The sequence below is a fragment of the Pangasianodon hypophthalmus genome, chromosome 2, assembly GCF_027358585.1.
Source record: "Pangasianodon hypophthalmus isolate fPanHyp1 chromosome 2, fPanHyp1.pri, whole genome shotgun sequence".
Classification (NCBI taxonomy): Eukaryota; Metazoa; Chordata; class Actinopteri; order Siluriformes; family Pangasiidae; genus Pangasianodon; species Pangasianodon hypophthalmus.
In genome coordinates, this window is record NC_069711.1 from 26,298,419 (window position 1) to 26,324,699 (window position 26,281).

General features: G+C 39.5%; 2 protein-coding genes and 1 long non-coding RNA gene across 10 annotated transcripts in view; 2 read left to right on the forward strand and 1 right to left on the reverse strand.

The window, feature by feature from the left end:
* Positions 1-19,189, forward strand: part of LOC113538326 (protein unc-80 homolog) — a 71,472-nt gene extending 52,283 nt beyond the window's left edge. For 4 of the 8 annotated variants that reach the window (XM_026933292.3, XM_034313427.2, XM_026933291.3 and 1 more), the window contains 23 exons: positions 37-138; positions 412-592; positions 1,271-1,536; positions 2,687-2,821; positions 2,971-3,109; positions 3,193-3,289; positions 3,397-3,567; positions 4,283-4,375; positions 4,500-4,718; positions 6,142-6,372; positions 8,045-8,168; positions 8,408-8,533; positions 8,644-8,767; positions 9,169-9,375; positions 9,558-9,742; positions 10,035-10,200; positions 10,982-11,161; positions 11,490-11,637; positions 11,931-11,987; positions 12,741-12,822; positions 13,150-13,267; positions 13,606-13,811; positions 14,400-19,189. In XM_026933292.3, coding sequence (XP_026789093.3) covers positions 37-138; positions 412-592; positions 1,271-1,536; positions 2,687-2,821; positions 2,971-3,109; positions 3,193-3,289; positions 3,397-3,567; positions 4,283-4,375; positions 4,500-4,718; positions 6,142-6,372; positions 8,045-8,168; positions 8,408-8,533; positions 8,644-8,767; positions 9,169-9,375; positions 9,558-9,742; positions 10,035-10,200; positions 10,982-11,161; positions 11,490-11,637; positions 11,931-11,987; positions 12,741-12,822; positions 13,150-13,267; positions 13,606-13,811; positions 14,400-14,741 — 3,699 coding nt within the window. In that variant the 3' untranslated portion in view covers positions 14,742-19,189. The remainder of the gene's footprint in view (positions 1-36; positions 139-411; positions 593-1,270; positions 1,537-2,686; positions 2,822-2,970; positions 3,110-3,192; positions 3,290-3,396; positions 3,568-4,282; positions 4,376-4,499; positions 4,719-6,141; positions 6,373-8,044; positions 8,169-8,407; positions 8,534-8,643; positions 8,768-9,168; positions 9,376-9,557; positions 9,743-10,034; positions 10,201-10,981; positions 11,162-11,489; positions 11,638-11,930; positions 11,988-12,740; positions 12,823-13,149; positions 13,268-13,605; positions 13,812-14,399) is intronic. The other 4 variants (XM_034313435.2, XM_026933293.3, XM_026933295.3 and 1 more) reach the window with 3 other exon arrangements.
* Positions 19,190-19,933: 744 nt separating this feature from the next.
* On the reverse strand, positions 19,934-24,702 carry si:ch73-193c12.2 (chromatin assembly factor 1 subunit A). The gene is made up of 5 exons (XM_026933519.3): positions 24,559-24,702; positions 23,081-23,216; positions 22,725-22,818; positions 22,550-22,637; positions 19,934-20,583 (listed from the first exon to the last, which is right to left on the reverse strand). The coding sequence occupies exons 2-5, from the start codon at positions 23,133-23,135 to the stop codon at positions 19,993-19,995; spliced, it is 828 nt and encodes a 275-aa protein (XP_026789320.3). The 5' UTR covers positions 23,136-23,216; positions 24,559-24,702; the 3' UTR covers positions 19,934-19,992.
* LOC117595850 (uncharacterized) lies at positions 20,520-21,506 on the forward strand. The gene is made up of 2 exons (XR_004577053.2): positions 20,520-20,629; positions 20,838-21,506. It is a non-coding gene; the product is annotated as an uncharacterized LOC117595850 (long non-coding RNA).
* Positions 24,703-26,281: the final 1,579 nt, after the last annotated feature.

A 26,281-nucleotide genomic window follows, 5' to 3' on the forward strand; every position in this document is an offset into this window, starting at 1 on the left:
CATTTCAGTTTTACTTTATCATTTGTCCTTTTGTAGACGTATGTGCGAGACATCTACCCTTTCAGGAGATCAGTGTCCCCTCAGCTCAACCTGGTCTACATGGAACCGGAAAAGGGGCAGGAGCTCATTCAGAAACAGGTACATCTTCTTTGTGAGATATTAACTTAAGCATTCCTTAATAAATCAAGATGTTGGGATTATAAAGCTCTATTTTACTTTTTTTTTTTGTGAAAATGAGTTAATGTTATAAATACGCCACTTATCCAGAGCTGAATATATTTGAGAAAGTTTATACCAAAAAATTGCTTTAGTAAGTAACAGTGTTGTTGTTCCTATTTTAGCACCCTTGTGTTTATTGAGGTTACTAAAGTAAGCACATGAAATGTTAATAACAATAACTTCATTTTCCAGGTGTTCTCCAGGAAGTTGGAGGAAGTGGGCCGAGTTCTCTTCCTCATTTCACTCACCCAGCGCATGCCTGCAATGCACAAACAGTCCCACGTCTCCTTGCTTCAGGAGGACCTGCTGCGCCTGCCCTCCTTTCCTCGCACAGCCATAGATGCTGAGTTCACTCTCTTCAATGAGCCTCTGGGTAGATCTTCTGAAATTATTTTATGCATACACATTATGGCCAAAGCTTTGTGGTCACCTGACCATCACAGCCATATGTGGGCCTTCCCCAGACTACTGCCACAACGTTGTAAGCACTCAATTGTATAGGATGTCTATAGCATTAGAATTTCCCTTCACTGGAACTAAGGGGCCCAAACATGTTCCAGCATGACAATGCCCCTGTGTACAGAGGTCCATGAAGACATTGCTTGCCTAGGTTGGAATGGAAGAACTTCAGTGACCTGCACAGAGCCTTGACCTAAACCCCACTGAACACTGGGATGAATTGGAACGCCGACTGCACCCCAGGCCTCCTCACTCAATATCAGTGCCTGACCTCCCTAATGCTCTTGTGACTGAATGAACACAAAGTCTCATAGCCACGTTCCAAAACCTAATAGAAAGCCTTGCCAAGAAGAGTGGAGGTTATTATAAGAGGCGGGAGTAAATCTGAAATGAAAAAGCACATATGAGTGCTATAGTCAGGTGTTTTCAAACATTTGGCCATATAGTGCATCCTCACATGTTTGACTTCAGCTGTGCTATATGAATATATCAGTACATCTTCAGCTAATTAGAATGTATTGATATGCTTATTGGAGGCAGATGTACCTGTTGCTTGTTTGGTTGTTTGTTTTATGCATTTGTAAAATTTCAGGGAAAGAACTCTTTGGGATGGACACTTTGCACAAGGTTTTGTGGATCAAGCTGTTGGAGGAGATGTTTCTGGGCATGCCTAGCGAGTACCCGTGGGGCGACGAGATCATGCTCTTTCTGAATGTGTTCAATGGAGCCCTGCTGCTCCACCCTGAAGACAGTGCCCTCCTCAGGCAGTACACTGCCACAGCCATCAACACCGCTGTGCACTTCAACCATCTGTTCTCCCTGAGTGGCTACCAGTGGATTCTTCCCACAATGCTTCAGGTGTGGAACATAGAGCATCAAAACTGTATCAATAAAAGGCTGTGAATCTATACATTTGATAGTATTTAAGCCACTATTTAAGAACTTTCATAAAACTTGCATAACATGTCAGGTGTGATGACCAGTGCCATGTTTTGATTGCCTGGAAACCTAAATGTGTTGGCAAAAATGTGGTAATTAACATACTGTAATAACATATGGCCAGCTTGTTAGCTAGTAGCTAGTTAAGTGCATTAATACATAATATAAATTCCCTGGGATGGGACAACTATGTAAAAAAAAAGTCACCATATCATTGGTGAATGTTCTCTCCACAGTTTGCAAGAAAAATACCATTTCATACTGATATGTCTAACAAGGCGACATATTGTGCTAGTCAGCTTTTGCGTTATACTTTACTTCGCTCTGTTTCATCAACCAAGGCCTGGGCTGTAGGTCAGCGGGCGGTGGGATTCAGAACAAGTAGTGCACACTATAGTTACAACATCGAGGTGTGCTGCACCACCCTGAAGTGCATTATATTTAACGATACATAATGGACAGTTCAAAAATCTTGTACTTGAATGAAAGTAGAGATGCCTTTGGTAACATGCTACGTGAGTAAAAGTAGAAGTCTTTGATTTACATTTCTGCTAGCCAAGTTTTCGTCTACGTCAGAGTGAAAATGTCAGAGTAACGATTGACATGCTGCAGAAACTAATTTAATAAAAGTAGAGTATTTTTCTTTGAAATGTAGCAGAGTAAAATTATAAAGTCTGCAAAAATGGAAATACTTTAAAAAAGTAGAGATACTTGAAAAAAGTTCTTACGTGCAGTAAAGAATTACATCTACTTCATTACTGTCCACTACTTCATACCTTTTTTTTTTGCAAAGCTCAGTAGGAACCAGTGTTTATTTTCTTTCCTAGTTGTTGAATCACCTTGTCCACAGACAACGTATAAAAAACTAGTAGCCCGAACAGAAAATCTGTTTGTCCCCCACATGCAGGCTACTGATTTGTCCACTCCTGCATCTTAGGTAAATTTGTGACTGCTTCCTAAAACTTGGAACAACTTATGTGCACATTGGAGTAGGTACCTTAAACACTGATTACTGATTATTCTGTTTTGTTATTATTTACTGTATTGTGTTTGTTCTTCTTCACGTCAGACATACGCTGATTATGAAAGTAACCCATTGCTTCGTCGAGGCATTGAGTTCTGCTGCCGGCAGTTTTACATTCTCCACCGCAAACCATTCATCCTGCAGCTGTTTGCCAGTGTGGCCCCACTGCTGGAGTTCACTGTGAGAGCATAAAACCTTATCATTCATAAGTCCCTACTACGTTTTACATGCTCCTTTAATAGTATCCAGTAGAGAGATCAGCTGTAGTTATCACCATTTTTACAGTGTGTTGTCGTAGACATTGGAGCACTGATTATTTCTTCTCTCAGACCTGCACCAGTACTGGACTGTCTAAAGGTGTGTCTGCCCAGTGCCTGTTTGACCTGCTGGTGTCCCTGGAAGGAGAAACAGCCGACAGCCTGGATGCTTTGGAGTTGGTCAAAGCTGAGAAGCCACTACGTTCTCTGGGTAAGAGGTCATGTTACACCCCCTCACTAAACAATCAATACGTTTCACTTTCAAAACATTCTTATGCATTTTCTTCCACTCAGATTTTTGCTATGGCAATGAGGACCTAGCCTTCTCCATCAGTGAATCCATCAAGCTGTGTGTAACTGTGGTGGCCTACGCTCCTGAATCCTTCCGAAGGTGCACAATCTAAGATACATCCATAGTCTGTGAAAACACCACTTAGCCTGTATCAGTACTGATACTATGTCTGTGGAATAACATCATGTTTGTGTCTCCTCTTCCAGTCTACAGATGCTGATGGTTCTAGAAGCACTGGTTCCTTGTTATTTGCAGAAGCTGAAAAGTAACAGTCAGGCCCTGGAGTCAGCGTCTGTAGCCAGAGATGAGATTGCAGCCATAGCCGCACTGGCCACCTCTCTGCAGGCTTTGCTGTATAGTGTGGAGGCCCTGACACGGTGTGTTCCTCTTTCCCTGTCTCCACACAGCTACAGCCATACCAAAACCTTCCTCTTTGCTTCACAGATATGGTTTCATTATGTCCTATTGACTTGTGTGTGTATTCCTTTGTTTATCTGCCCTATTTGTGAACATTTGAAAGCTTTGGTTAGTCATAGTTTCTGTGTCTGGAGAAACCGTATGTCAGGAAACCGGAGAGCCTGGAGGAAATCCACACAAAGATGTGTAACATGCTTTTCTGGAAATTATTATTCATAATATAACCATGGATTTCCCTAATTTTTGATTTTATTGGCATACTGAATAGAAACTGCAATACTGAAAGTAATAATGTGTCACATCAAAGTCACAAGGTTTCCTAGTTTTATAGTTTCTGCCTGCCCTTCTTTTTCTAGTTCTAGGTCCTAGTCATGTTTATAGTGGTTTCTAGATGTGACCTCAGCTTGACTGCTTTTTGTGCATTAAGTATGGAGTTACCCGTGATAACCATATCTGATTTATACAAAAAAAAAATTCTAAAAATGTAGCAAAATAAAGACTCCTATAAAGTACTTTCATCAATCTAAGCTTTATCTCCATGACTAAATTGTAGAAGCCATTTTATTTATATTAAAAAAATGCTTGTTACAAGGTCTTATTTGTTGTATAATGGTTTGGGTATTGATGGTACTAATGGTACTAATTTTGCTGTGCATTTTGTTTGTCGTTCCCCAGACCTATGACTGCACCTCAGATGAGTCGCTGCGATCAGGGCCATAAAGGAGGAACTGCTGCCAACCACACAATGTCTGGAGGACCAAATACCAGGTCAGGGCTGTTCTCTGAGCACAGTATTCTGTGTATTTAATGTGTATTTAATTTAATCTGCTACACTACACCAATAGCTTAGGTTAATACGTTAAAGTTGTGAAAAGTAACACTCTATGCACAGAGATAACCTTCACCTGCTGGAGGAGGGTCAGGGCATGCCCCGGGAGGAGCTGGATGAGCGCATCGCCCGCGAGGAGTTCCGCCGGCCTCGAGAGTCCCTGCTCAACATCTGCACTGAGTTCTACAAACACTGTGGCCCACGACTAAAGATCCTGCAGAACGTGGCTGGAGAACCCAGAGTCACTGCTCTAGAGCTTCTGGATATAAAGTCTCATATGAGGTATGAGCAAGAGAGGAGGAAAGGATTGCAATGCCTTCTATATGCTCTATACATATAGAACACCTTTTTCTGATTTAAACTTTGATTTCACAAGCTTTCATATCAGTTTGCTCCACAGATTTAGTCTTGTTTTGCCTTGACTGGGAGCTGTTTTCTTCCTTGTCAGTCAACCTGTGTGATCCGAAGAGATACAGGAAGTGTTCAATTATTATAACTGAAGGCTTTAATGTGGTTGAGTATGTATGTATGTATATGCCCACAATGCTTCTAAAAACATTCAAGGTTGCAAACAACATTTGGAGCAGGAAACCAATTGGCAAAAATACAAATACAAAGGATAATCAAGTTATGGGGAGGGTAAGCAAAATGTCTGGAAACATATATGAGTTTTATCTAACGATGTGCAAATAATCAATGAAACCAAAGGGCCAAAGCACTTATGAGTAATGCTGATGCTGTGATTATATATTCACAAATATTTTGCTATTTACAGAACAAAACCTGTATTGCTGTGAGAACAGCAATGCTGGAAAGAGTACAAAAGACTGACTTGAGTAAAAGTATTGCTACTGTAGTAGTAATTCACTTGAGTAAAGGTAGTGGACAAGAAAATTACTCAAGTAAGAGTAAATAAGTCATCTGGTGAAAAACTACCTATGCTGAAGTGAACACCACCTCTATTATCAACAGTATATAAAGAAAGGTAATGTTAGCTGGCTAGCTAACTTAGCCAAATGCTTTTGGGGTAGCTTGCTAGCTAGCTAGCTCATGTTAATTCATACTTGTTTCTAGCTACGTTATTAGCAAGCTAGATCATTATCACACTTTCTTTTGAAGCATTTAAAACTGAAAATACCTGATAAAATGAGCTAGAGTTGCCCATCTGTCTCCAATGTCTCAGACATTGCTGCTGCTGACTTAGCATTTGGCACCGGAAGTTAAGTCAAATCAAGTGTTTTTTTATTGTCATTCCTCTATATAGGTTGTATACATTGGAACAAAATGTTCCCTCAGGACCATGGTGCAAAACATAACAATACAGAGTAAACAGGACAACATAAAGTGCTAATACGTGACGGTGTGAGATGAGTGCAAACAATACAATAAATACACAGGACAATAAATACACAGGACAGTGCATGTCAACCAGACAGGACAACAGAACAGTGTTATTTTAAATTTGCAATTGGCTTACAGTCTGTAGTAAGTTTTATTTAAAAAAAAAAAAAACTCAAGTAAAAGTAATATTTTTAATTATACTCAAAAATTTACTGTTACAGTGAACCATGTACTCAAATACTGTAATGAGAGTACATGAAGTTTGTTACTTTCCAGCCCTGGAGAGCAGAATTAGAAATACAAATACCCAACTAGAACAGAAGTAATGTGATCCTTTATAATCAAAAGTCTGTCTTTTATCTAGGCTGGCAGAGATTGCACATTCGCTCCTGAAGCTGGCACCATACGACACTCTGACCATGGAGAGCCGTGGCCTGCGCCGCTACATCACCGAAATGCTGCCCATCACTGACTGGTCATCAGAAGCAGTGCGGCCAGCTCTCATCCTCATTCTCAAGCGCCTGGACCGCATGTTCAACAAGATCCACAAAATGCCCACGCTCAGGTGCGCCCGTCCACAGGCTCTGTATTCCAGGTCTGTCCACTTTTCCTCAGTCGCCGTTTCTGTCTCCTTCTGCCTCCCTCCCTCGCATCTCTTTGAGATGCGACGCTCATCGTTGTCGTCGTGTTTTGGTGCTGTACGCTTCGTCTTTGCCCACAGCTTTCTCTGTATGGTCTTGATGTGTTTGAGTGTGTATACTTTGTGCCCAGGTGGGTATGAGGTAAGTCAGAGTGAGTGATTTTTGTCCTTTTATCATCAAACTGTTAACAAACAACCCCAAAAACATACAAATATCCTAACAGACCTACTGGTTCATGGCAACAGCAAGAGAGCCTTAATATCAGAAGGTTTTGTACAGAACAAGTTATGGAGGCTGTTTTATAGCTTCTACAAGACAACATACGCTCTCTATTCCGTTTTGTACATCAATCACCTTTTTGCCATGTGGTCAATGTCTGTGTGCTTTTGCTTTCATTCATTATTCTATTTTTAAACGAAAAACCAAAACCCAAATGGTTTTATGATTTTTAAAAAATTCTGTAATCAACATGTTAATGAATAATTGTTCCTTTTTCAAAATATTTTGTAATTTAAATTTAATATTATCTCTTTTCTCTTTGTTATTTGTTAAATTAATGTGCTGAAATCATAAAATGCAAAAATGAAAATGTAATAATTTTGGCTTTTTTTTTTACAATTTTTACATTTTTGGAAAATGTAATAATAATCATGGCTTCACTTGAGCCATATTCTGGTGTCTCTGAAGATATTTTGTTTTCTTGAGGTCACATCTTATTTTTGTTGTGATTTCGAAATGCATGATTAGGCAAACAAGATTTACATCATTGACGAGCGCATCCATTTTTACTGTAATCAGGCACTAGCTTAAGACAGAATAGCTGGTGCAGGGTAACTTTCTGAATCTGAGGATAGCCCTTTGGGATCAGAAACGTACATCTAGCTATCTAGCTATCTAGCCTTACGTTTGTCAGTGCTAGACAGTTTTCAAGTTAGTGTCCATCACTTCAGAAGGTGACTCAGAAATCTGCAGATATACCACTGTGGACACTATAGTGATCCTGAACAGGTGATCAGTTTCATTGCCAGCCAATCTGAGGGACCGGGACATCTCTATGGTTATCGCATGATGTTTGAGAGATGCCACTTAAATGCTTTGCGGTTCACAAGACAAATGGTGATTAAAAAATAGGATGTAATTACTGCAGAATCGCCATAATACCAATACCAACAATGTGCCACTGGCCATAACAATGTAATCCTAGTATGCTACTGCTAAATGTTCTCGGAAAATAACTTTTGTTACTATCACAAGAATAAGTTGTTATGATCTCGAGAAAACAAAAATGATCTTTTAAGAAACCCAAACAGAGACCTTTTCCTGAATTTGATTTCAGACTTAAAAATACAAAATTTAATGAATGCAAAAGTACACTGACCTGTCAATTATGAATTATTGAATTAATGTGAATTATTCAGCATTCAGAAAGTGTTTTACACATTAATAATTTGTAGTCCTTGCTTGTAATTTCCAAACAAGAATCAAAGGTAAACGAACAGGCACAGTAAAATAAAGTTTAGAACATTTAGACAACAAATTGAGTTTTGTGTTGAGTGCAGTGTAGATCTGATATTTGGCTTTCATATGTGTACTACTGAAACACTAGTGTTTGTGGGTTTTTCCTAGACGACAGGTGGAATGGGAAGCAGCCAGCAGTCTGATCGAAGGGATTTGTTTGACTCTTCATCGCCAGCCGATAATTTCCTTTCTCCCCCACCTGCGCTCTCTCATCAATGTCTGTGTCAACCTGGTGAGCATCACTGATCTTGGACATACTTTATTTTGGTAGACTGTACACCTGGTTATGACCTGACCTACTAAACTTAATATACAGCAGATTTATTAGCAGGCTCATAATGTAGCACTGAACTCAAGGTTACACGGAATATAACTCTGACTTTCTCACACTGAACCAGTTTGCTTCTGTAGTGTAGTGGATACACGAGGTCCCCTGTCCTATTACAGTGAGTTGTGTGTTTATCTGTTTAGGTGATGGGTGTGGTTGGACCCTCCAGTGTAGCAGATGGTCTGCCGTTGCTGCACTTAAGTCCTTACCTCTCCCCTCCTCTCCCATTCAGCACAGCTGTGGTTCGCTTAGTGGCCATGCAGATACAAGTAATGCACTTTAGCCTTTTTAGCTGGGCACACTAATCCTTTGATTCAGAGTAGATCATAGTCATTTGAGCCTATACTTGATGCAAATTTTACTTCTCTGTCATTCACAGGCTTTGAAGGATGACTTCCCGCTCAGTCAAGTGATCTCACCCTTTACCAATCAGGAGAGGCGAGAGGGCATGCTACTTAACCTTCTGATTCCATTCGTGCTGACTGTTGGCTCAGGAAGCAAAGGTCAGTGTTGAAAAGATAAATCTCAAAAAAGTGTACTAACGACTGACCCATTGATAGGCCATCTCTTTGGATTTTAGCAATTAACAGTTCCACTTTATTTTTAAATACCCTATATGTGTTCATTTCAATTCTTAGCATTATAAACATAGAAATATACACACAAAAGCATTTCAGATGCACAATGATTATCCTGTTTCATTTATAACTTTTATTGCCTAAATATAAAACTTTGTTAAATTTCTGCATATGGATGGGTATACATTACCATGATGAAGCAAATATTTAATTACACGTATCATCCTGAAAAACTGATCCTATCTGAGGCATGTTGTATATTTTTATATATCATAGTACCACACATACCCATAAATTTGTTTGTGTGTGTGTGTGTGCTGCCACAGACAGTCCTCAGATTGAGCAGGCGGAGGTCTTCCTGCTCCTGCAGACGGTCATCAACATCCTGCTGCCTCCGCGCATCATCAGCACATCTCGCAGTAAAAATTTTGTTTTGGACGCGTCCCCGGCACACTGCTCCACCCCTGGAGACACGGGCAAGGACCTGCGCCGAGAGGGTCTGGCTGAGTCTACGAGCCAAGCCGCTTATCTAGGTACAGATATTCAACTGAGAACTATAGGACATAGAATATGACTAGGACCTACAGATTTAGGTTGTGGACACAACTCTGAACAGTAGTTTTAATAGTTACAGTTACACTGAGAGATATCAAGAGTGTACTAAAATAAATAAAGTAACCATTGTAATTCTCTTTGTACATGCTCTCACGTGCAGCTCTGAAGGTGGTGCTGGTGTGCTTCGAGAGGCAGCTGGGTAATCAGTGGTACAGACTGAGTCTGCAGGTGAAGGAGATGGCTCTGCGCAAAGTGGGTGGTCTTGCTTTCTGGGATTTCATCGACTTCATAGTGCGCACTCGCATCCCCATCTTCGTGCTCCTGCGCCCCTTCATACAGTGCAAGGTGAGCGAAACCCAAAACCGACTTCTTTATTACTTGCACAAAATACACAAAATACCCAGCCACCAGTGCAATCATCTTCTCGTCATTCTTTGAAAATCACAGGGAGATAAAGGAGGAAATAAGCATCACATAGACATGTTAACATAAGCATCTGTTATGAGCTTCACAGAAATGAAGCTGTTATGAGCTTGTGAGAAAATTCATCTTCTGACTCTTTTAGGAAAGCTACATTCACTAGATGTTTGAGAGTGCTATAATGATGACATGTTGAATTTTCTCTCACCCCTGTCAGCTGCTAACCCAGCCGGCAGAGTCTCAGGAGGAGATTACAGCCCGGCATCACATCGCCGACCAGCTGGAGAGACGCTTCATCCCACGCTCACTCTGCAAGAGCTCACTGTTCGCTGAGTTCAACAACGAGCTCAAGATCCTGAAGGAGGCCGTGCACAGTGGCTCGGGTGAGGATACATTCACTGTTTGAGTTTTCATTAGAATCAAAGTTGATTAATTGCACTGTTAAAACAAACTGAAGTAACAAAAGAAGTATTTAATTTGCAGGCTAACTGGGTGTTATAATGTTCTTAGTGTTGCCTTAAATAAAAGTAATATTAAAATGAAGGTAATTGAGTAATCCAATGGATTTTAATCAAACCAGTAAATGTAGCTGTGGTGTAGACACTGAACTGGACATTAAGTAAGGAATAAAAGTACAGCACATGCTGCAGAGGGGTGGTGTGATGTTACCACAATAAATGACCAGAAATACCAGAAGATTATTGTTTTATTAATATTTTCCAATAATACTATCTCCTGAATTGTTTTATTCCTCTTATACCACAGCAGTTTGCCAGTGATTATTATTTTTATTATTGAACTACAACATGTTGCACTTTTTATTCATTTAGAGTTACATTTAATGTTGCTGAATTAAACAAGTTATTTCCTGTTATCACACATTCAAACAGCTATAAATACCTCTTTTTTTCTCTAGTGAAGATAATCGGACAAAAAAGCAGTTCATCATGTTACTGAATAACTAAAAGTGAAAAGTCCTCTGTCCTGTAATTTGACTTGCAGTTGGAACTATTGTCTGAGCCGTGCAGTAACAGAAAATTAATCTATACTTTCTGACCAATCAAAATCAACATTTCAACGGCATAAGTGCTATAAGTGTTTATAATACATTGCCACTGTAACGTGCAAAAGATGCTGCCTACACACTGCTATCTCTCTTTTCAGCATACCAAGGAAAGACATCCATCAGTACAGTGGGCACCTCCACATCAGCCTACCGGCTGAGCCTGGCCACCATGTCTCGCTCAAACACAGGCACGGGGACAGTGTGGGAACAGGATAGCCAGCCGTCCCGCCAGCCCTCACAGGACACACTTAGCCGCACTGACGAGGAGGAGGAGGAAAGTAAAGCCAACTCTTTTCCATCTCCAGTTTCGATTTTACAGAGAAATAATATTTGATCTAAAATTTTTAAACTGCTCATCAATAAAAAGTCACTCTTTTTTCTTCATAAACTTGTAAATTTTTCAACCAAAGGGACTGTACTAAGAAGCAAGCAATATTATTTAAGAAGCTAATGTGTTTAACTTGGGTTGAATTTAAGGTAGTCTCTAATTTCCTTGCTCATTCACCAGTTCAGCTTTCTCTTGCATTTTGTAGGGTAGTTGTGGCACTCATGGTGTTTTCTGTATCTGGTTATGCACTTTTCCTCTTCCTCCTCTTTTCTTACTAGATGATTCCATAAGCATTCCCAGTGTGGTAAGTGAGCATGAAGCTTTCTTACCCAGCTTAATTACACAGCGCCGTTTCTCCAGCCATGCCACAGGCTCCGCCTCCACGCAGCCAGAGCCGGTTCTAAGCACCATGCTGCCCAGTCACAGGTAAACTTCCCTACTCATTCTGCTACTAACATTATCACTAACTGTGAAGCAAAAAAAGACAATCATACAAACTCCTCCACGTTAAGAGTCAGTATACATCTCTTTGAGCCACTTTGATGGATTTTCTGTTTCCTTCATAGATCCCCACTTTTTGCTGGAGGTCACCACATTTTATCTTAATCTACTTACATGACATAACCATATTTTTCCTTTAAAGACAAGGGTGAACGTCATCTGTGACTTGCATGCATCTCCAGTCTTTCCCCTAACCTTGTTCCCTGCCCACTCTGCAGTGAACCCAATGTGCTAGATGAGTCCCAGGGGCTGCTGGAGGAGGGTACCCTGTCACGGTACAGTGTCACAGCCCTGTGTGTGCGGTGTCTCACTGTGTGTGTGCCGGGGCTGGGCCTGCCTTTCCCAACTCATCACATTCACTGATTCTATGGACAGCTCTCCCTCTCTTTCTGTTTTTTTTCCCCTCTACCCTCTCTGTCTCACTGTCCTCTAATTGGTTTTGTTCTTTTTCTCTGGTATGGACACTAATACTAAATGTCACTACTTACTGTCACTGTGTGGTACTCATGTCATTTCCAGTGAGCCTCATGGTGCCATGGTGTCCATTCATGTTTCAGGCTTTTTTCCACTGCTCAAATTGGAGTTCCTCTTTGGGGTGCCAGTCTCTGGGCCTGAGGAGTCTGGTCTGGCATGTGCAAATCAGAAAAAAATTTGCTGATGTATTATAGTTTAGTAAACATAGTTTAGTAAAACATAATGTCCCCTGTTCATAGTTTATTCATTAAAGTTTTACAAAATGGAAATCTTGGAAATTATTTTGAAGGGTGCAAGACCCTGCCAACACCAGCTCCTCTAAATCCCTTATGGTGTTGTGAATGACATTGCAGGTTTCTAATCTGCAATTCATGTGTCACAATTTGTCTTTGTCACTGTGTTTGATTAATGATGAGCCTTGGACTGTTGGGGGATTTGTGGAATGGACACACTTCCTCTAAACTCTCCTGTGTTTCTGGAGGATTTAACAGGGATTGTGTTCAGCTCCCTTAACCACCCCTTGCTCACATGCTGCACTGCGGATTCGTCTACAGGGTCGCAAGCGTCCAAAGTGAGCCAGGCCATCACAATCTCTTACTTCAGCCACCACTTGGTCGTAAAAGAGGTCTGAGGCAGGTGAGAAGGCATTAACAATTTCACGTAAAATGTGCACGAAATGTAGTGTTTTTAATTTAGCAATGAATAAAAAGGTAACAAACAAGTAGATTGAAAGAACATGCAACATAAGGTAATACTGAATAGCTTTTCTTAGCTTTTTTCCCCAAATAATGAAGTCTCTGTGGTAAACTTGTAGGTAGCCTTTTACACATGGATATTTTAATGTTGTTGCACTTGTGTCAAAAGAACCATGACTCATTTTTGCCCCAGAGTGTAGTTTGTAGGAAGAAAGCCTATTTCTGTTTTCTCCAAAACTAAATGAGAGAGGGGATTGTCTTTTTTTAGCTTCGTCGCCCGCTGCTGTCCATCCCACGAATGCAGGATGAATGTCGTGGACGGCAGGGAGCCAGACTCTCAACTACTCGCAGGAGCATCCAGCCCAAGAACAAAGCAGTTGATAGAGGTGTGTATGTACGTGTGACATAGAAATGTAGTATATTGATTAAAGCTAGAGTTGATATTAGTTTTAAAACTAATTAGAAGATCGACTGTAATTCTTCTATACCCATGCACATAGACTAACATTATTTTGAGCAAGCTGAGGATAGCTGGTTGTTTAGCATATCCTAACATGGTTGGGAAGATGCGATCAGAACTCAGGGTCAGCCACTGTACAGTGCCCCTTGGGGAAGTTTTGCTGAAGGGCCCAACTGAGACAGTCCTGGGCGCTAACACAAAACCTTACATGCTGAGCAACCAGGGCTCCTCAAATTTTGACCATTACTGATTTTCCTCCCTTAGCACATAGTGACCAGAAGAGGTCAGTCACCTTCACTGAATCCCAGGAAGCTCCTGGAAAGTCTCCTTCTTCTACACCCACAGCTAGCACTGCTCTGCTGGGAGCAACAGGAGCCAGAAGACCTAGCCACTCACCCACAACTCCTGCTCCCTCTGAGACTCCATCACCCTCCATCAGAGCTGAGCAGCACATCCCAGCACACCCACAGGTGGGTTTTCATATTTCTATTTTACACTGATGCCTGAAAGAGTGACATAAATACAATGATTTTTCAGTTTGCTGAATGTGGTTATTTTAAGAATCCTGCGGAACTGTAATTGATTTGAAGACCTTCCAACATTTATGTATTTTGCATGGGAGTTCCCTCCCCTGCAATAAAAACTGCAGATGAGCCAATCAAAATAGGAGTCTAGAATGAGTGACAGGTGTGTAGGTGTTTTGATCTCCCTGGAAGCTCCACCCCCTGACCCCAATCTCACATTAATAATATTTTTGGCTGGTTCACTCATCTCGAAAGTGCCCTCACTCGCTGTCAAGGTAAATGGACAAGGTTTTGGGTTTGTTAACGTGAAATAACCAGTCAAAGTGTGTTTGAACTATCTAACATTAGACAAGATACTAAGAGGGACATCAGACGGTTATGTTTTTACGGTTTACTTTTACGGTTTACCCCCCACCATTTGCTCAAGCAATTTGTATGTTTTTAAGAAGTTTGCTTTCAGCTGAGTCTAATCCAAGACATGATAGGTACATGGCACAATCAGTATTTCCTAAGCCATCCACTCTCCTGTTTTAGGCCTCACCTGTTGCTGACAGTAAAGAAAAGCAAGACAAAGGTAGCACGAGAAGTAGCCTCTCTCCTACGCCATCCTCCACTCCAGCCTCCAGGTCATGCTCTCCCCTCCCTTCCTCTTTGTCGATGCTGAGCACTCCTGTTCGGCTGAACCCAGCTCAGATCCGCGAGAGTCCGGAAGACGAGGAAACTTCAGGGCTTTTGGAAAACACAGAAACCTCGCTCCACGTGGCTGAGGAGCATGGCACAGAGAACCCTCTCCTGACCTCTCTGCTCACACCTCATTCTCTGTCCCCTCTGCCTCTGTCTCCTGTAGATCTGGACTTGGACGAGTCTCATGTCTGAATGCCTAAAAACCTTTAAAAGCTTATCCAAAAAAGCATCAGGGAAAGGTCAGTGGTGCACAGTTCAGCATTTGGCTATTAAAATGCCACTATACACCAGGACTCATGAGGGAAAAGGCCAGTGGTAGTTGTGTTAGTGACCACAAGATTATGGGTTTAAATCTCACAGATTGAGATTTAAACAAATTGCCAGATTGACACTGTCGATTCACTGTGCATTAGTAACCTTTAACTGCTTTAAAACTGCATTTGGCCCACAAAAAGCAATTTTATAGGAAAAAAGTAAAATCTATTTACTATGTAGATTACGAAAGTATAAAGTATACCAAACAAAAAGTTACTGTAAATGATCGTTTCTCTGGGGAAATTCAAACAGTGATATATTCAAAAACTAAATTATATACCAGGGGGATTCAACTAAAATACGTTAGGGTCTGGATAAGCAGCTAAAATGAATAAATAATGACAACAGTTACCTTTTAATGCTTAAACATTAATGATTAGTTTATGCCTATAAATAAAACAAAGTGGTTAGGTTTTGTTTTGTAGTGGTGTATCACGTTACCACTTTTGAATCTGCTGGGTATTTAAGATGACCTGAACTACAGAGAAGCTTAATCAGTTTGTGCAGTGTCCCTATGGTCATGTATGAACTCCATACTTGACCTAATACACATGTTCTGTAGGTAAAACTGGTTACTCTGCACATCACTCAAACGAATTTGCTGTAAATAAACTAGCTTTAGATGAGTTTAGATATTCATAAAGCACTGTGAGTTAACGTCAGAGCTCATCTACCACAGAAAATCAATAAACAGGTAGCGTTCAGTTCTGGGGGTATTCCAGTAAGTGGGTATAGAAATTAACCCCTGAGTTTTCCATTCCAAAAACTGAGATGGGAGTGAGTCTAGCGGCTGGCAACTTGCGCTGTGACGCTAACATGCATCACTCCAGTTTTAGCCTTTCTGCACTGGCTGTCTGTCCAGTACAGGATCCAATTTAAGGTCCTTTTATTTGTTTTTAAAGCTCTTAATGGGATAACTCCTCCTACATAATAACTGCTCTCTCAATAATCAGCTCCTAGGTCTTGAAGGTCTTCTGATCAGTCACTCCTAGCTGTTCCACAGTCTCGGTTGAGGCTAAAGGGTGACCATGCCTTTGCAACTGCTGCACCAAGGCTGTGAAAGAGCCTATCCGTAGATATCAGGAACACGTCCTCAGTTACCATTTTCAAATAATAATCAAATCAAAACTAAAATCATATCTTTTCACACTTGCATTTTGAATTTCTCCTATTTATTTTTTTTCTATTATTGTTATTACTATTACTATTTAATGTCTTAGCATTATTCTTTATTTATTGTGCCCTGTCTGTATTTTATTCTTATGTATAGTCCCCTCTGAATGTATTGGAAAAGGCAAGGCCAATACTTTTGTTTTTGCTATACACTGAAGACGTTTAGGTTTGATATCAAAAGAATATGAGACGACGGATCAGAATTTCAGCTTTCATTTCTGACATTTACATCTAGATGTGTTAAACAGCTTAGATCATGGCACCTTTGGTGGCAGGCTATTAAATTTTTAGGTGTGCAGAAGTATAGGAACAGATGGTTTTAAAGTAAATTAATGTAAATAACACTTAATATTTGGTTGCATATCCCTTGTTTCCAATAATTGCATCAAGCCTGCAACCCACTGACACCAAACTGTTGCATTCTGTTTTGTGATGCTTTTCCAGGCTTGTACCACAGCTTCTTTCAGTTGTTTGTTTTGGAGGGTTTCTCCCACCAGTCTCCTCTTCAGGAGGTGAAATGCATGCTCAATTGGGTTCATGTCTTGTGATTGACATGGCCAGTCTAAAACGTTCCACTTTTTTCCACTGATGAAGTCCTTTGCTGTGTTGGCAGAGTGATTTGGGTCATTTTCTTTCTGCAAGAAGTTCCTCCCAATTAGATTGGATGAATTGCTCTGTAAACTGGCAGTCAGAATGTTTCTGAAGACTTCTGAATTCGTTCATTAGAGGTTAATCTCTGTATTTTTTTCAATTCCAATCTGGACATCTGATTCATAATGCTAATGGGTGGTTTACATCTTGTGTCATGGCCTCTATATTTCTGCTCTCAAAGTCTTCTTCAAATAGTGTATTGTGATACCTTCACCCGTGTGATTTCAGGACATCACAAATTATTGTACTGGCTATGCCCAATTCTTGTGTAATGGCTCTGATAGATTTTCCCTCTTTTCCTAGCCTCAAAAGGGCTTGCTTTTCTCCCATAGGCAGCTCTCTGGTCTTCATGTTAGTTTATCCTTTTTAACAACAAATTCAGCCATCACATTCAAAACCCAGGGCTTAAACCAAGAGTAGACATTCAGAGCTATTAACTGTTTAAATAATCAATCTATCAGGGCACTCCTGGGCAACAATAAACACCTGCCAGTCATATGTTCCAATATTTCTGATCACTTGAAAAATGGGTGGATTCAAACAAAAGGTGCCATGTTCTAAGTTGTTTAACACATCTAGTTGTAAATATCAGGAAATGAAAGCTGTAATTTTCATCTATCATCTCATATTCATCTTTTGATTGCAAACCCAAATGTCTTCAGTGTATAGCAAAAACAATAGAACTGGCCTTGCCATTCCAGTACTTTCATCGAGGACTGTATGTACAGCACTTTGGGCAACTATTGTTGTTTTAAATGTGCTTTATAAATAAAACTTCCTTACTTAAATTATTCACAGATTTATGCCAATTAGATATCCTATTATTCATTAATAGGTTTTTTTCTGAACGATAGCCTTTCTTAGCACAATAATTATTTAAACTAAATTAACTTTATTTAGACTTCTATCTATTGCATGCAGTTAGACTCCATTTTATAGACCTTAGGACAAGGCTAAACTATAGTCAAAAAGTCTATAATGAAAATGCATAACAGTGGATTTTGTCTACTTAAAGCTAATCACCAAAAACACAAGGTTCAAAATAATATAATATACAGATGTGTGAGGGTGTGATGTGGCAGACAGATTGTCAGTCATTGTACAGGGATAATGCTTGGATTTTACTCAGGTAGAAGATTATGTTCTGGTTGTTGCCTACTAGGAATCTAAAATCAGCACCCCTTCAGTTCAGCTAGCAACAGATTAAATATGTTGATTATGATGTTGATATACCAATACTTTACGTAGGTACCTGTGTCCTGCGATGACAGTTGACTCTGATAACACCATCATTATTTAAAGTATCCCCACTGCTCTATGACACTGCCAGCTCCTCTGCTTGTGAGAGCAGTGGTGGTGGTGATCCCCACCCATTTTAGGGGCTTCAGCCTTCTTGCTGTTGGCTACAAATTGAAACTAACATAGGTCTAAGTCTGAAATTAGGTTCCAATTAAGGAAATGTAGCTCTAAGCAAAAATATCTTTTATGTCTTGGTTAATTTTTAATCTCCTGTTCTAATTTGTTGATAAATCCTTTTATTACCATCAGTGAATTCAAACTATTAAAAGTATTAAATTCAGGCACAATACTAATAATGAACTACTGAACCTTAGTTTTTCATTTACATTACACATTTTAACAGTTCTCATATTCAGACCTCAGTATTTTATGTTTCAGGTGTGAAAATTATTTTTGTCTCACACACAGCAAATCCTTTATCAGAATGCCACTGATGAGGGAATTTTATGTTCTCTGTGAACACGTGGTGAGTAATATTGAGCGTGAAAATTCTAATCTGCTAACTCTAGATAGGTCACGTTGGCTTCACTCGACGCAGAGTTCAATTTTAGGCTTTATTAAACCCACTTTCTGGAACACACTCCCCTGGATCATAGTTATCAAATGTATTAGTGTTTAACCTAAATATTTCCATGTGCACATTATACTATGTATGTGATGTAGATTAAATATAGCATTATAAAAATTTTGCATTATACTTAATATTTATTTTGACTAATAATCAAATATATTTAAAATAATATTAATCAGATGATATTTTCAATCATGAATAGTTTTCCCAGACCTCATACACACAAGCATTACATTATACTTAAAAAATAAAATAAAATAAAAAAAGGATTCATATTACTTCAGAATCATCAGCTATGTCATAAGCTTTACTATTAAACACATGAAATTTATTTCACATTTTGTTTACTGACAGAAACTGGTCTTTTCCTACCAGCAGGTTGTGTACAAGCCCCAAAAAAGTCAATTGTGATGTAGATACACAGTATATAATCAAACAGTTATATAATCAGACAATGCAACAAACTGCAGTAGCTTAAGCTAACAAGGTGCCTGTGAAGAAAGAGATTGTCACTGTTGGTCAGTGTCTGTGAGTGCAAATATGCAGTGTTTTATGTGTCTACTGTTTTTCCTGTCAGTAAACTTGCTGCTAACTGTTGAGCTTGTGCAATAATAAAAATATATAATCCATCCTTTGATGAGAACAAAGGCTTTTCTTTCAGAAACAATGCTGAGAAAGAGAGGAATACTAACAATTTTCAATGTGTCTTGAGAAGTGTTTCGAGCGCTAGTAAATTTGTTCCCCAGACAAAAAAATTACACCGCAACACCAATCGACCAACAGCAGCACCGTATTGCACAGTGTCAACAAGTCTTGCACCTGGAAAAACATAATTTTGCATTAAAATTATTGGCTAGACTCTGACATGGTCTGTACTGCTTAATTTCCAAGCATAACAAAACAAAAATAGGCTATACATCTCATTTCTTTCCTAAGGATATCTTTGTCTATGGGACAGAGATCAGATTTTGCAGGCCAGTCCTGCTCCATTATGCTCATCAAACAAATCTAGGCCAGATCTGGCTAGATTTGTTATATCAGGGTTAAATTTGACCAGATTACACAGATTTGGCTCCTACAGTTGCCATCTTAGGCTGTGATAATGTTTTCTGCTTGGACATGAAACACAGTCTGGCCAACAACTGACAATCCAGTTATATGCTACATTAAAACAACATTTGTCCAGTTGCACAACTTATTAACAACGTACAGTAACGTGCTGCCATTGGTGGGTCAACTTTTTATCCAGGGAGCTTTTTAAAGATGTTAAAAGACACATCAAGAGCCTGCAGCTGGCTGAATTGTTAGTTTACTTACCGAATTATTTTTCCGTACCAAAAGACTCCAGCTAAGAGATGCAAACAACAACGAGAGATACAAAACCGGATACGATTTATTAGTAGAAAGCAGACATTTCTGAGACACCAACATGGCTCAATGCGTGTTGTATTGTTTAGACATGAACGTCTCAAGGAGCTTGAACAGCCGGTCCTCCCTCGCAGCGGCTTCTCTATCCCTCCGCTCCTCTCTTTCTCTGTACTCTTTCTCTCTCTTTTCCTCTCTGGCTTGCAGCTCCCTCTCCCAACGCTCCTGTCTGGAGAGCAGATCCTGCTCCCTCCTCTTCTCTCGCTCCAGAGCCTGCCTCTCTCTCTCCTCTTCTCGCTCAGCCGCCCGTCTCTCCCTCTCTTCTTCTCTTTCGGCTGCCCGCCTCTCCCTCTCCTCCTCCCTTTCTGCGGCACGCCTCTCACGCTCCTCCTGCCTCCTCTCAAGCTCCTGCAGGGCAGCTAGCCAGTACTGCTCCTTCCTCTTCTTGGCAGGGGGAGCATCCTGGCCAGATGAGGACACGGGGACAGGGAAGGGGCTGGATGAGCTGGACAAGTTGGATAGATTGGACAGATTGGACAGGTTGGACAGAAGGGAATGAGCCACAGTGAGTTCTCCACTCAGAGCCTGATCCATCACGGCGTACCACTTCCATGGTGCCACTAGCGGGTCACCTCCCATCATACTGAGGCTCTTGATATCCTGCAGAGCAGCAAGCAATGAATTATGGGTATCAGCGCAATCACAGGTGAATAACTTGCCATACTCCAAGATGGGCATGGAGTATGGAGCAATTATTGTTTGCACAAACATTCACCACTTCTATGGAACAACAAGCAGATCACCTATCACAGCGTACTGTTAGTCCATGAATATTAATATACTAGCATGAATAAATTATCAGTGATGACTGCATGCACCCAACAACATGTTTTTAACACAGTTTATCATTGCAGTGTAAGATGGGAGCGGTTCTCTCTAGCTGAGATTCACAACGCAGAACATTTTGATGGGCCGCGTGTGGGCAGCAGAGGAAAGGGGGTATGATAACGAGCGGCTTTTTATGCTGCATGTGGATTTCATATTAGTTGGAACAGGGGAGTGCTTAAGGACAGTGGACGACACTGCCAATTTACTGTCACTACATCAAGAACACCTCAACTGTGTTTCAGAACATCAAGCAGTCAATCGATTTCAAGACAGGAATTATGCATTAACCATGATATGTTTGATTACAGTGGCATAGCTTTCTTTTCAGATTCAATCAGTCATTCCCCAGTTGAAATGAAAGGTATGCCTATTTATAGAAATGGCCCACCAACCTCAGCAGAGAAAATGTGGCATCCACACTTCTGTTTTAGAGCATTGTAGTAATATGTATTAAACATTTATTAGTCACCAAGTTTTTATCCTTTATGGGAGTTTGTAAACAAGTGGAAAATGCATGTATTAGTAAGAAGTGAATAACCTGTCACTAACAGCAACTTGAATCTAGTGACAATTTCATTAAAAGTGTTCTGTGACTGGAAAGTGCACAATATTATACGCATTTAAATAATGGGCCTAGTATTGGAATATGTTCTTACAATAAATGTGTAATAAAAGATTTTTTTGTTTACAGTTAATAGGGTCCCTGTCTGCAAAAGTTATAAGAAAGTTATAAGACCTAGAACGCTGGTTTTACTTCACCAGTGGCAGATGAGAACCTCCAGTTAATATGAGTTTGGGCTAACGTGTTCTACTGCTGAGCCATGAAAGTCTAAATGAGCTTAAGTGCATGTTACAGAACAGCATCAATAAGTAAGTGCCCCCTTAGGTCAATACACTGTATGGGGTGGAAATCATTCAAAATCAGAATCAGCGTTGCCCCGTTTGACCAATAAATTTCAACGAGCTTACTAATATATCAATTTGGCTAAAAAAAAGTCAATAAAGAAGCCATTTTAATTTTTTTTTTTTTTTTTTAAATGAGTGCATGTCCATAATCTAAACTGCACATGGGCTATACTTTACAGAGGCCCTAAAGGGACATGGTGATGGGAAAAAAAATGAGATGGGAGGAAAATTGACATTTCAATGCTTTTGCATTTGCTTGCAAAACTTTTGCGCACCCCAGAGAAACTTTGCGTTCTCTCGCAATTGTTTTGCATTCTCTCTCAAAGATATCCACATTCTCTCGCAAAGGTATTTGCTTTTGTGAGAGAACCCAAATATCTTTGCGAGAGAATGCAAATAGAATATAAATTTTCCTCCCATCTCATTTTTTTTCCATCACCAGATCCCCTTAGGGCCTCCGTAATACTTTGCATTTTGACATTACAGATTTCATAGGTGAAAAAAATCCAAACTTCATGAAAATTCAAAACAAATGTGATATGATCATGCACAGTGATAATTAATGTTTATAATATGTCTATGAGAATTTGTAGCCACTACCCAAAAAGTAGTTGAGAACACCTGGCCTAGGCAGAGACTTAACGCTGCACTGCAGAGGAACTTCATGTTTATATGAGCATGGTCTAGGAGGTGTTACACTGTTCTGCAGAAATGTCTCCAAGAACATCAGCAGGCTGTCTGCTCCTGTGCATGCTAGAAAGCTGACTGTGGGAGGACACAGCAGGCAATCACACAAGAAATTAACAATCAAATCCTGACTTGCTGGAGTTACCTTATATTTCTGTCTTAAGTTCTCCCACTTCTTCTTCACCCATGCTGGTGTCACTTTCCCCTCCAGCCGTTTCTCCTTCACAAATAGCCTGCAGGACGAGAGATGTCTCATGTTAAGCATTACAGCAGATCACATACAGCGTTAAGAGTTGATGAAGTGACAGTGTGGCTCTCACTCGAAAGCTCGCAGGGCGGTGTTCTTCTTCCCCGTGAACAAGCTGTTATTACTGACGCGCCACACAATCAGCTCTGCTGTGTTCGCATCAGTCCCTAAACACACACCACACACATTATTCCGTCAACCAGCATAACAGCTCAACTCTGCACTCATGCACTGGACCTTCATTAGCATTAACAAACTAGCCGTGAAGCCCAGCTTGCAAATATGGCGCAGTAGAGTTTTTTTTTTTTTTTTTTTTTTCAGCTGCGTGTTTTCATTAAAAAATCGATAGCAGCAAAACAACAAAGCCGCACATTCCTGGACAACATTTACAACAAAAAAAAAAACCATTATTAAAAACATACGACTTACATTTAAAGGCTGTAACGGAGCCAACCTCTAACGTTAGGCCTACTCCACTCTCCATTTTATTGTTGTTTTGTTGCTGTCTTCTTCGCTTTCCTCTTCATTCAGCAGAAAGCGAGCGCGCTGTCGCCCCCTGCCGGAACTGAGGAGTCATGCAAAAGACGCCAAAAAATACCAAGATGATCTGTTCAGCTGGGGTTAGTTTACATACTGCAAAATGTTAATAATAATAATAATAATAATAATAATAATAATAATAAAAAGTGATAATAAAATGTCATATTGTATTTTTATTTAGTGCTGCCCTGAATAAGCTGTTTCACACAGCAGGTGTTTACATGTGGTCCACACTGTATGTATGTTTTGGGGGCATTTCTCATTTTTTCTACTTTTTCCTCTTTGTGTTTTTCCGCCCTAGTTAGATATGAACGCTTGCAGTTTTTATTCTTTTCACACTGCAAGGGACATAAATATTTTAGCCAAATGATAGTAAAGTGTTTTTTTTTTTGTATATCTATTTCAAAAGTCATGGAGACCCTCCCTGGTGGTCTGGGGCCTAAGCGACCGCTTACACGACTCACAGGAAGAAACGTATGGAGTTAGTTTTAGCCAAAGGTTTCAAATAAATTAATAAAATCCACAACCAAAATATTAAAGATCAAAATGTAAAAAAAATAATAATAATAACTGCAAGTAAGTAATGAGAATCAAATCAAAATGATTTTTTCAAAAAGTTTACTTCTGATTGACACTCTCTTAAATTTTACCTTATTATTATTATGTTTTTGTTGTTGTTTATGGATTTTTATGATATAGTTTTTTTTCCTTCTTACTTTTGGCCCATTTCTAAGAGCGGTGGGTCTTAAAAGAAAGCGTTCACCTTAAATCTTTATAGAGTGTCGCAGGGATGACGTCGCCAACTCGGAAGTTAGCATCTCCCCTGTTCTCTCGACAAAATTTTTCCATTGGCTTTTGGATTACTGCAGAAAATAAGCTCGGTTTGTTCGTGAAAACAATCTTCACAAATTAACACAAATTTTATGAACGTTGAAGCCTAAATACAATCACCAGAAGTAAAAAGCTAAAGCTAGGCTATAAACGAACTACACCACGGTCGTATGACTTCAACGTCACCACCACTAAGCTTCCGACAACTCTTTCAATCTTTATTTTAAAAACATGTTCCCTGATAAGGGTCCACTGGGCTCTTTGTGTGGATGAATCTGCCCACAGCTTTTTTGGGAATGTGTCCATGTTGCATTGTTTTGAGAGAATTCAGTTTGTATATACGTGTAGTAGATGAGTTTTCCTGTTTGGCGTAATGACGTTTAATGTCCCCGACAACCTCTGTAGTCCCATTTAGCCACTTGTTAGCAACCGCCTTTTTCAAGACATGTAAAAGCTTAAAAATCACTGGTGGGGTATTACTGATGTATTTTAAGTCATAAAATAAAACGAAAAAATATCTTGTGTTAATCACAGACCTTATTTCATGCATTCAACCAAAAACCCATTGACTTCGGGACGATGGAACCGGAAGTGTTAAAATGCTAACTGATTTCCGGGTATTAGGACTCATTCCTGCGGCACTCTATTGGTCAAGTGATTTCGGAGTGGGCGGTGCTCTGAAAGATAGCCACGCCCATCCTAATAACACCGGAGCGTCTCCTCAAAATGGCGTAAGAAGATGAGCTGAGAGCTCAGCTGCGACGGGAATGTACTGTAGATGGTTTAGAAATAAAGCTGACAGAAATAATATGATAATAAAATGCATCTACAAGCGTGAGACTGTAAGACCAGGAGCTTTTAAGGTCTTACAGTCTCACGCTTGTAGATGACTCCATGAAGAGCACTAACACTGTATCACATACACATTCTTATACCGTGGTCTCCTCATTCCCATAACGTCCCAAAAAATCTGAACATTTCATATGAAAAGAAGTGTTATGTATTTAATATATTTCAAGAGGTTTATTGTCATATGCACAGTGAAAACACAACGGTTTAGACCATACAATGAAATTCTTACTTTTGCACGTCTCCCTTAAAAAAAAAAAAAAAAAAAAAAAGAAAAATATACATAAAAATATAATGTATATAATATATAATAAGATTTTTAAAATATACAGTCTCTGAGTTGGTAAGTAAGGTGCTCTGTGCATATATATTATATAAAAATATTAAAATATACAGTATCTGAGTTGGTAAGTAAGTAAGGTGCTTTGTGCATATATTTTATATAAAAATATTAAAATATACAGACTTTGAGTTAGTAAGTAAGTAAGGTGCTTTGTGCATGTATTTTATATAAAAATATAAAAATATACAGTCTCTGAGTTGGTAAGTAAGTAAGGTGCTTTGTGCATGTATTTTATATAAAAATATAAAAATATACAGTCTCTGAGTTGGTAGGTAAGTAAGGTTCTCTGTGCATTGTGTGACAACAGGATAACAGTAGGGGTGATGGGAAGTGAGGTGATTAGTGTTTGATATATTGTTCAGGAGTCTGATTGCTTGTGGATAGAAGCTTGAAAAAATACTATTGTAAAAATACTCAGTATGAAGAAATGTAACCAGGATTTTTAAATAATGGGCCTGTGAATATAGCCTTTGAGACTATCAGATGCAGGCCAATTGTACTTTGCTTCATTCCTACACTATTATCTCATTATTTCAATAAATTATTAATAAATTATAAATAACACTTATTCTCATATGTAATGGTCTCAAATGCCAGGTTCACAAGGCCATTATTAAAAATAAATTCTACAGGGAATTTCTTCACACAGTATTTTGAAAGTATATTACATTTAGTTTAATGGGGAATTTTCATAATGAGGAGATGATGGTAGGAATTAGTCAGAAAGTGGAAACAGAAACAATAAGAAGCTGGTGAATAAGAAGCCAGCTTCAGCCTCATCACCTACTTATGTTTTTAAACTGCTACATAACTGGATGGAATGTTGACATACGTATGAAAAGGAAATGTGTGACTGCACATACAAACAATTCAGTAGCTAGCCATATTATATTTATCAGCTTTTTAATGCAACTACAGTACAGTTTTTTCTGCTCCATTCGTTCCACCATGTCAGAGGACACTCCAGTGTTAATAGGGTGGGTGTGGCTAACTTTCAGAGCACCTCTCACTCCAAAGTCAGTTGACCAATCGAGCTTTAGTGAGTATCTTCTTCATAAAAATGAAGA

Excerpts from the sequence above, each read along its gene's own strand:
- si:ch73-193c12.2 (XM_026933519.3), bottom strand. The coding sequence starts at position 23,135 with ATGGAGAGTGGAGTAGGCCTAACGTTAGAGGTTGGCTCCGTTACAGCC. Across the intron at positions 22,819-23,080 it reads CTCCGTTACAGCCTTTAAAT|GGACTGATGCGAACACAGCA; the intron begins GTAAGTCGTATG and ends GTGTGTGTTTAG. Across the intron at positions 20,584-22,549 it reads ACTTAAGACAGAAATATAAG|GATATCAAGAGCCTCAGTAT; the intron begins GTAACTCCAGCA and ends GCTGCTCTGCAG.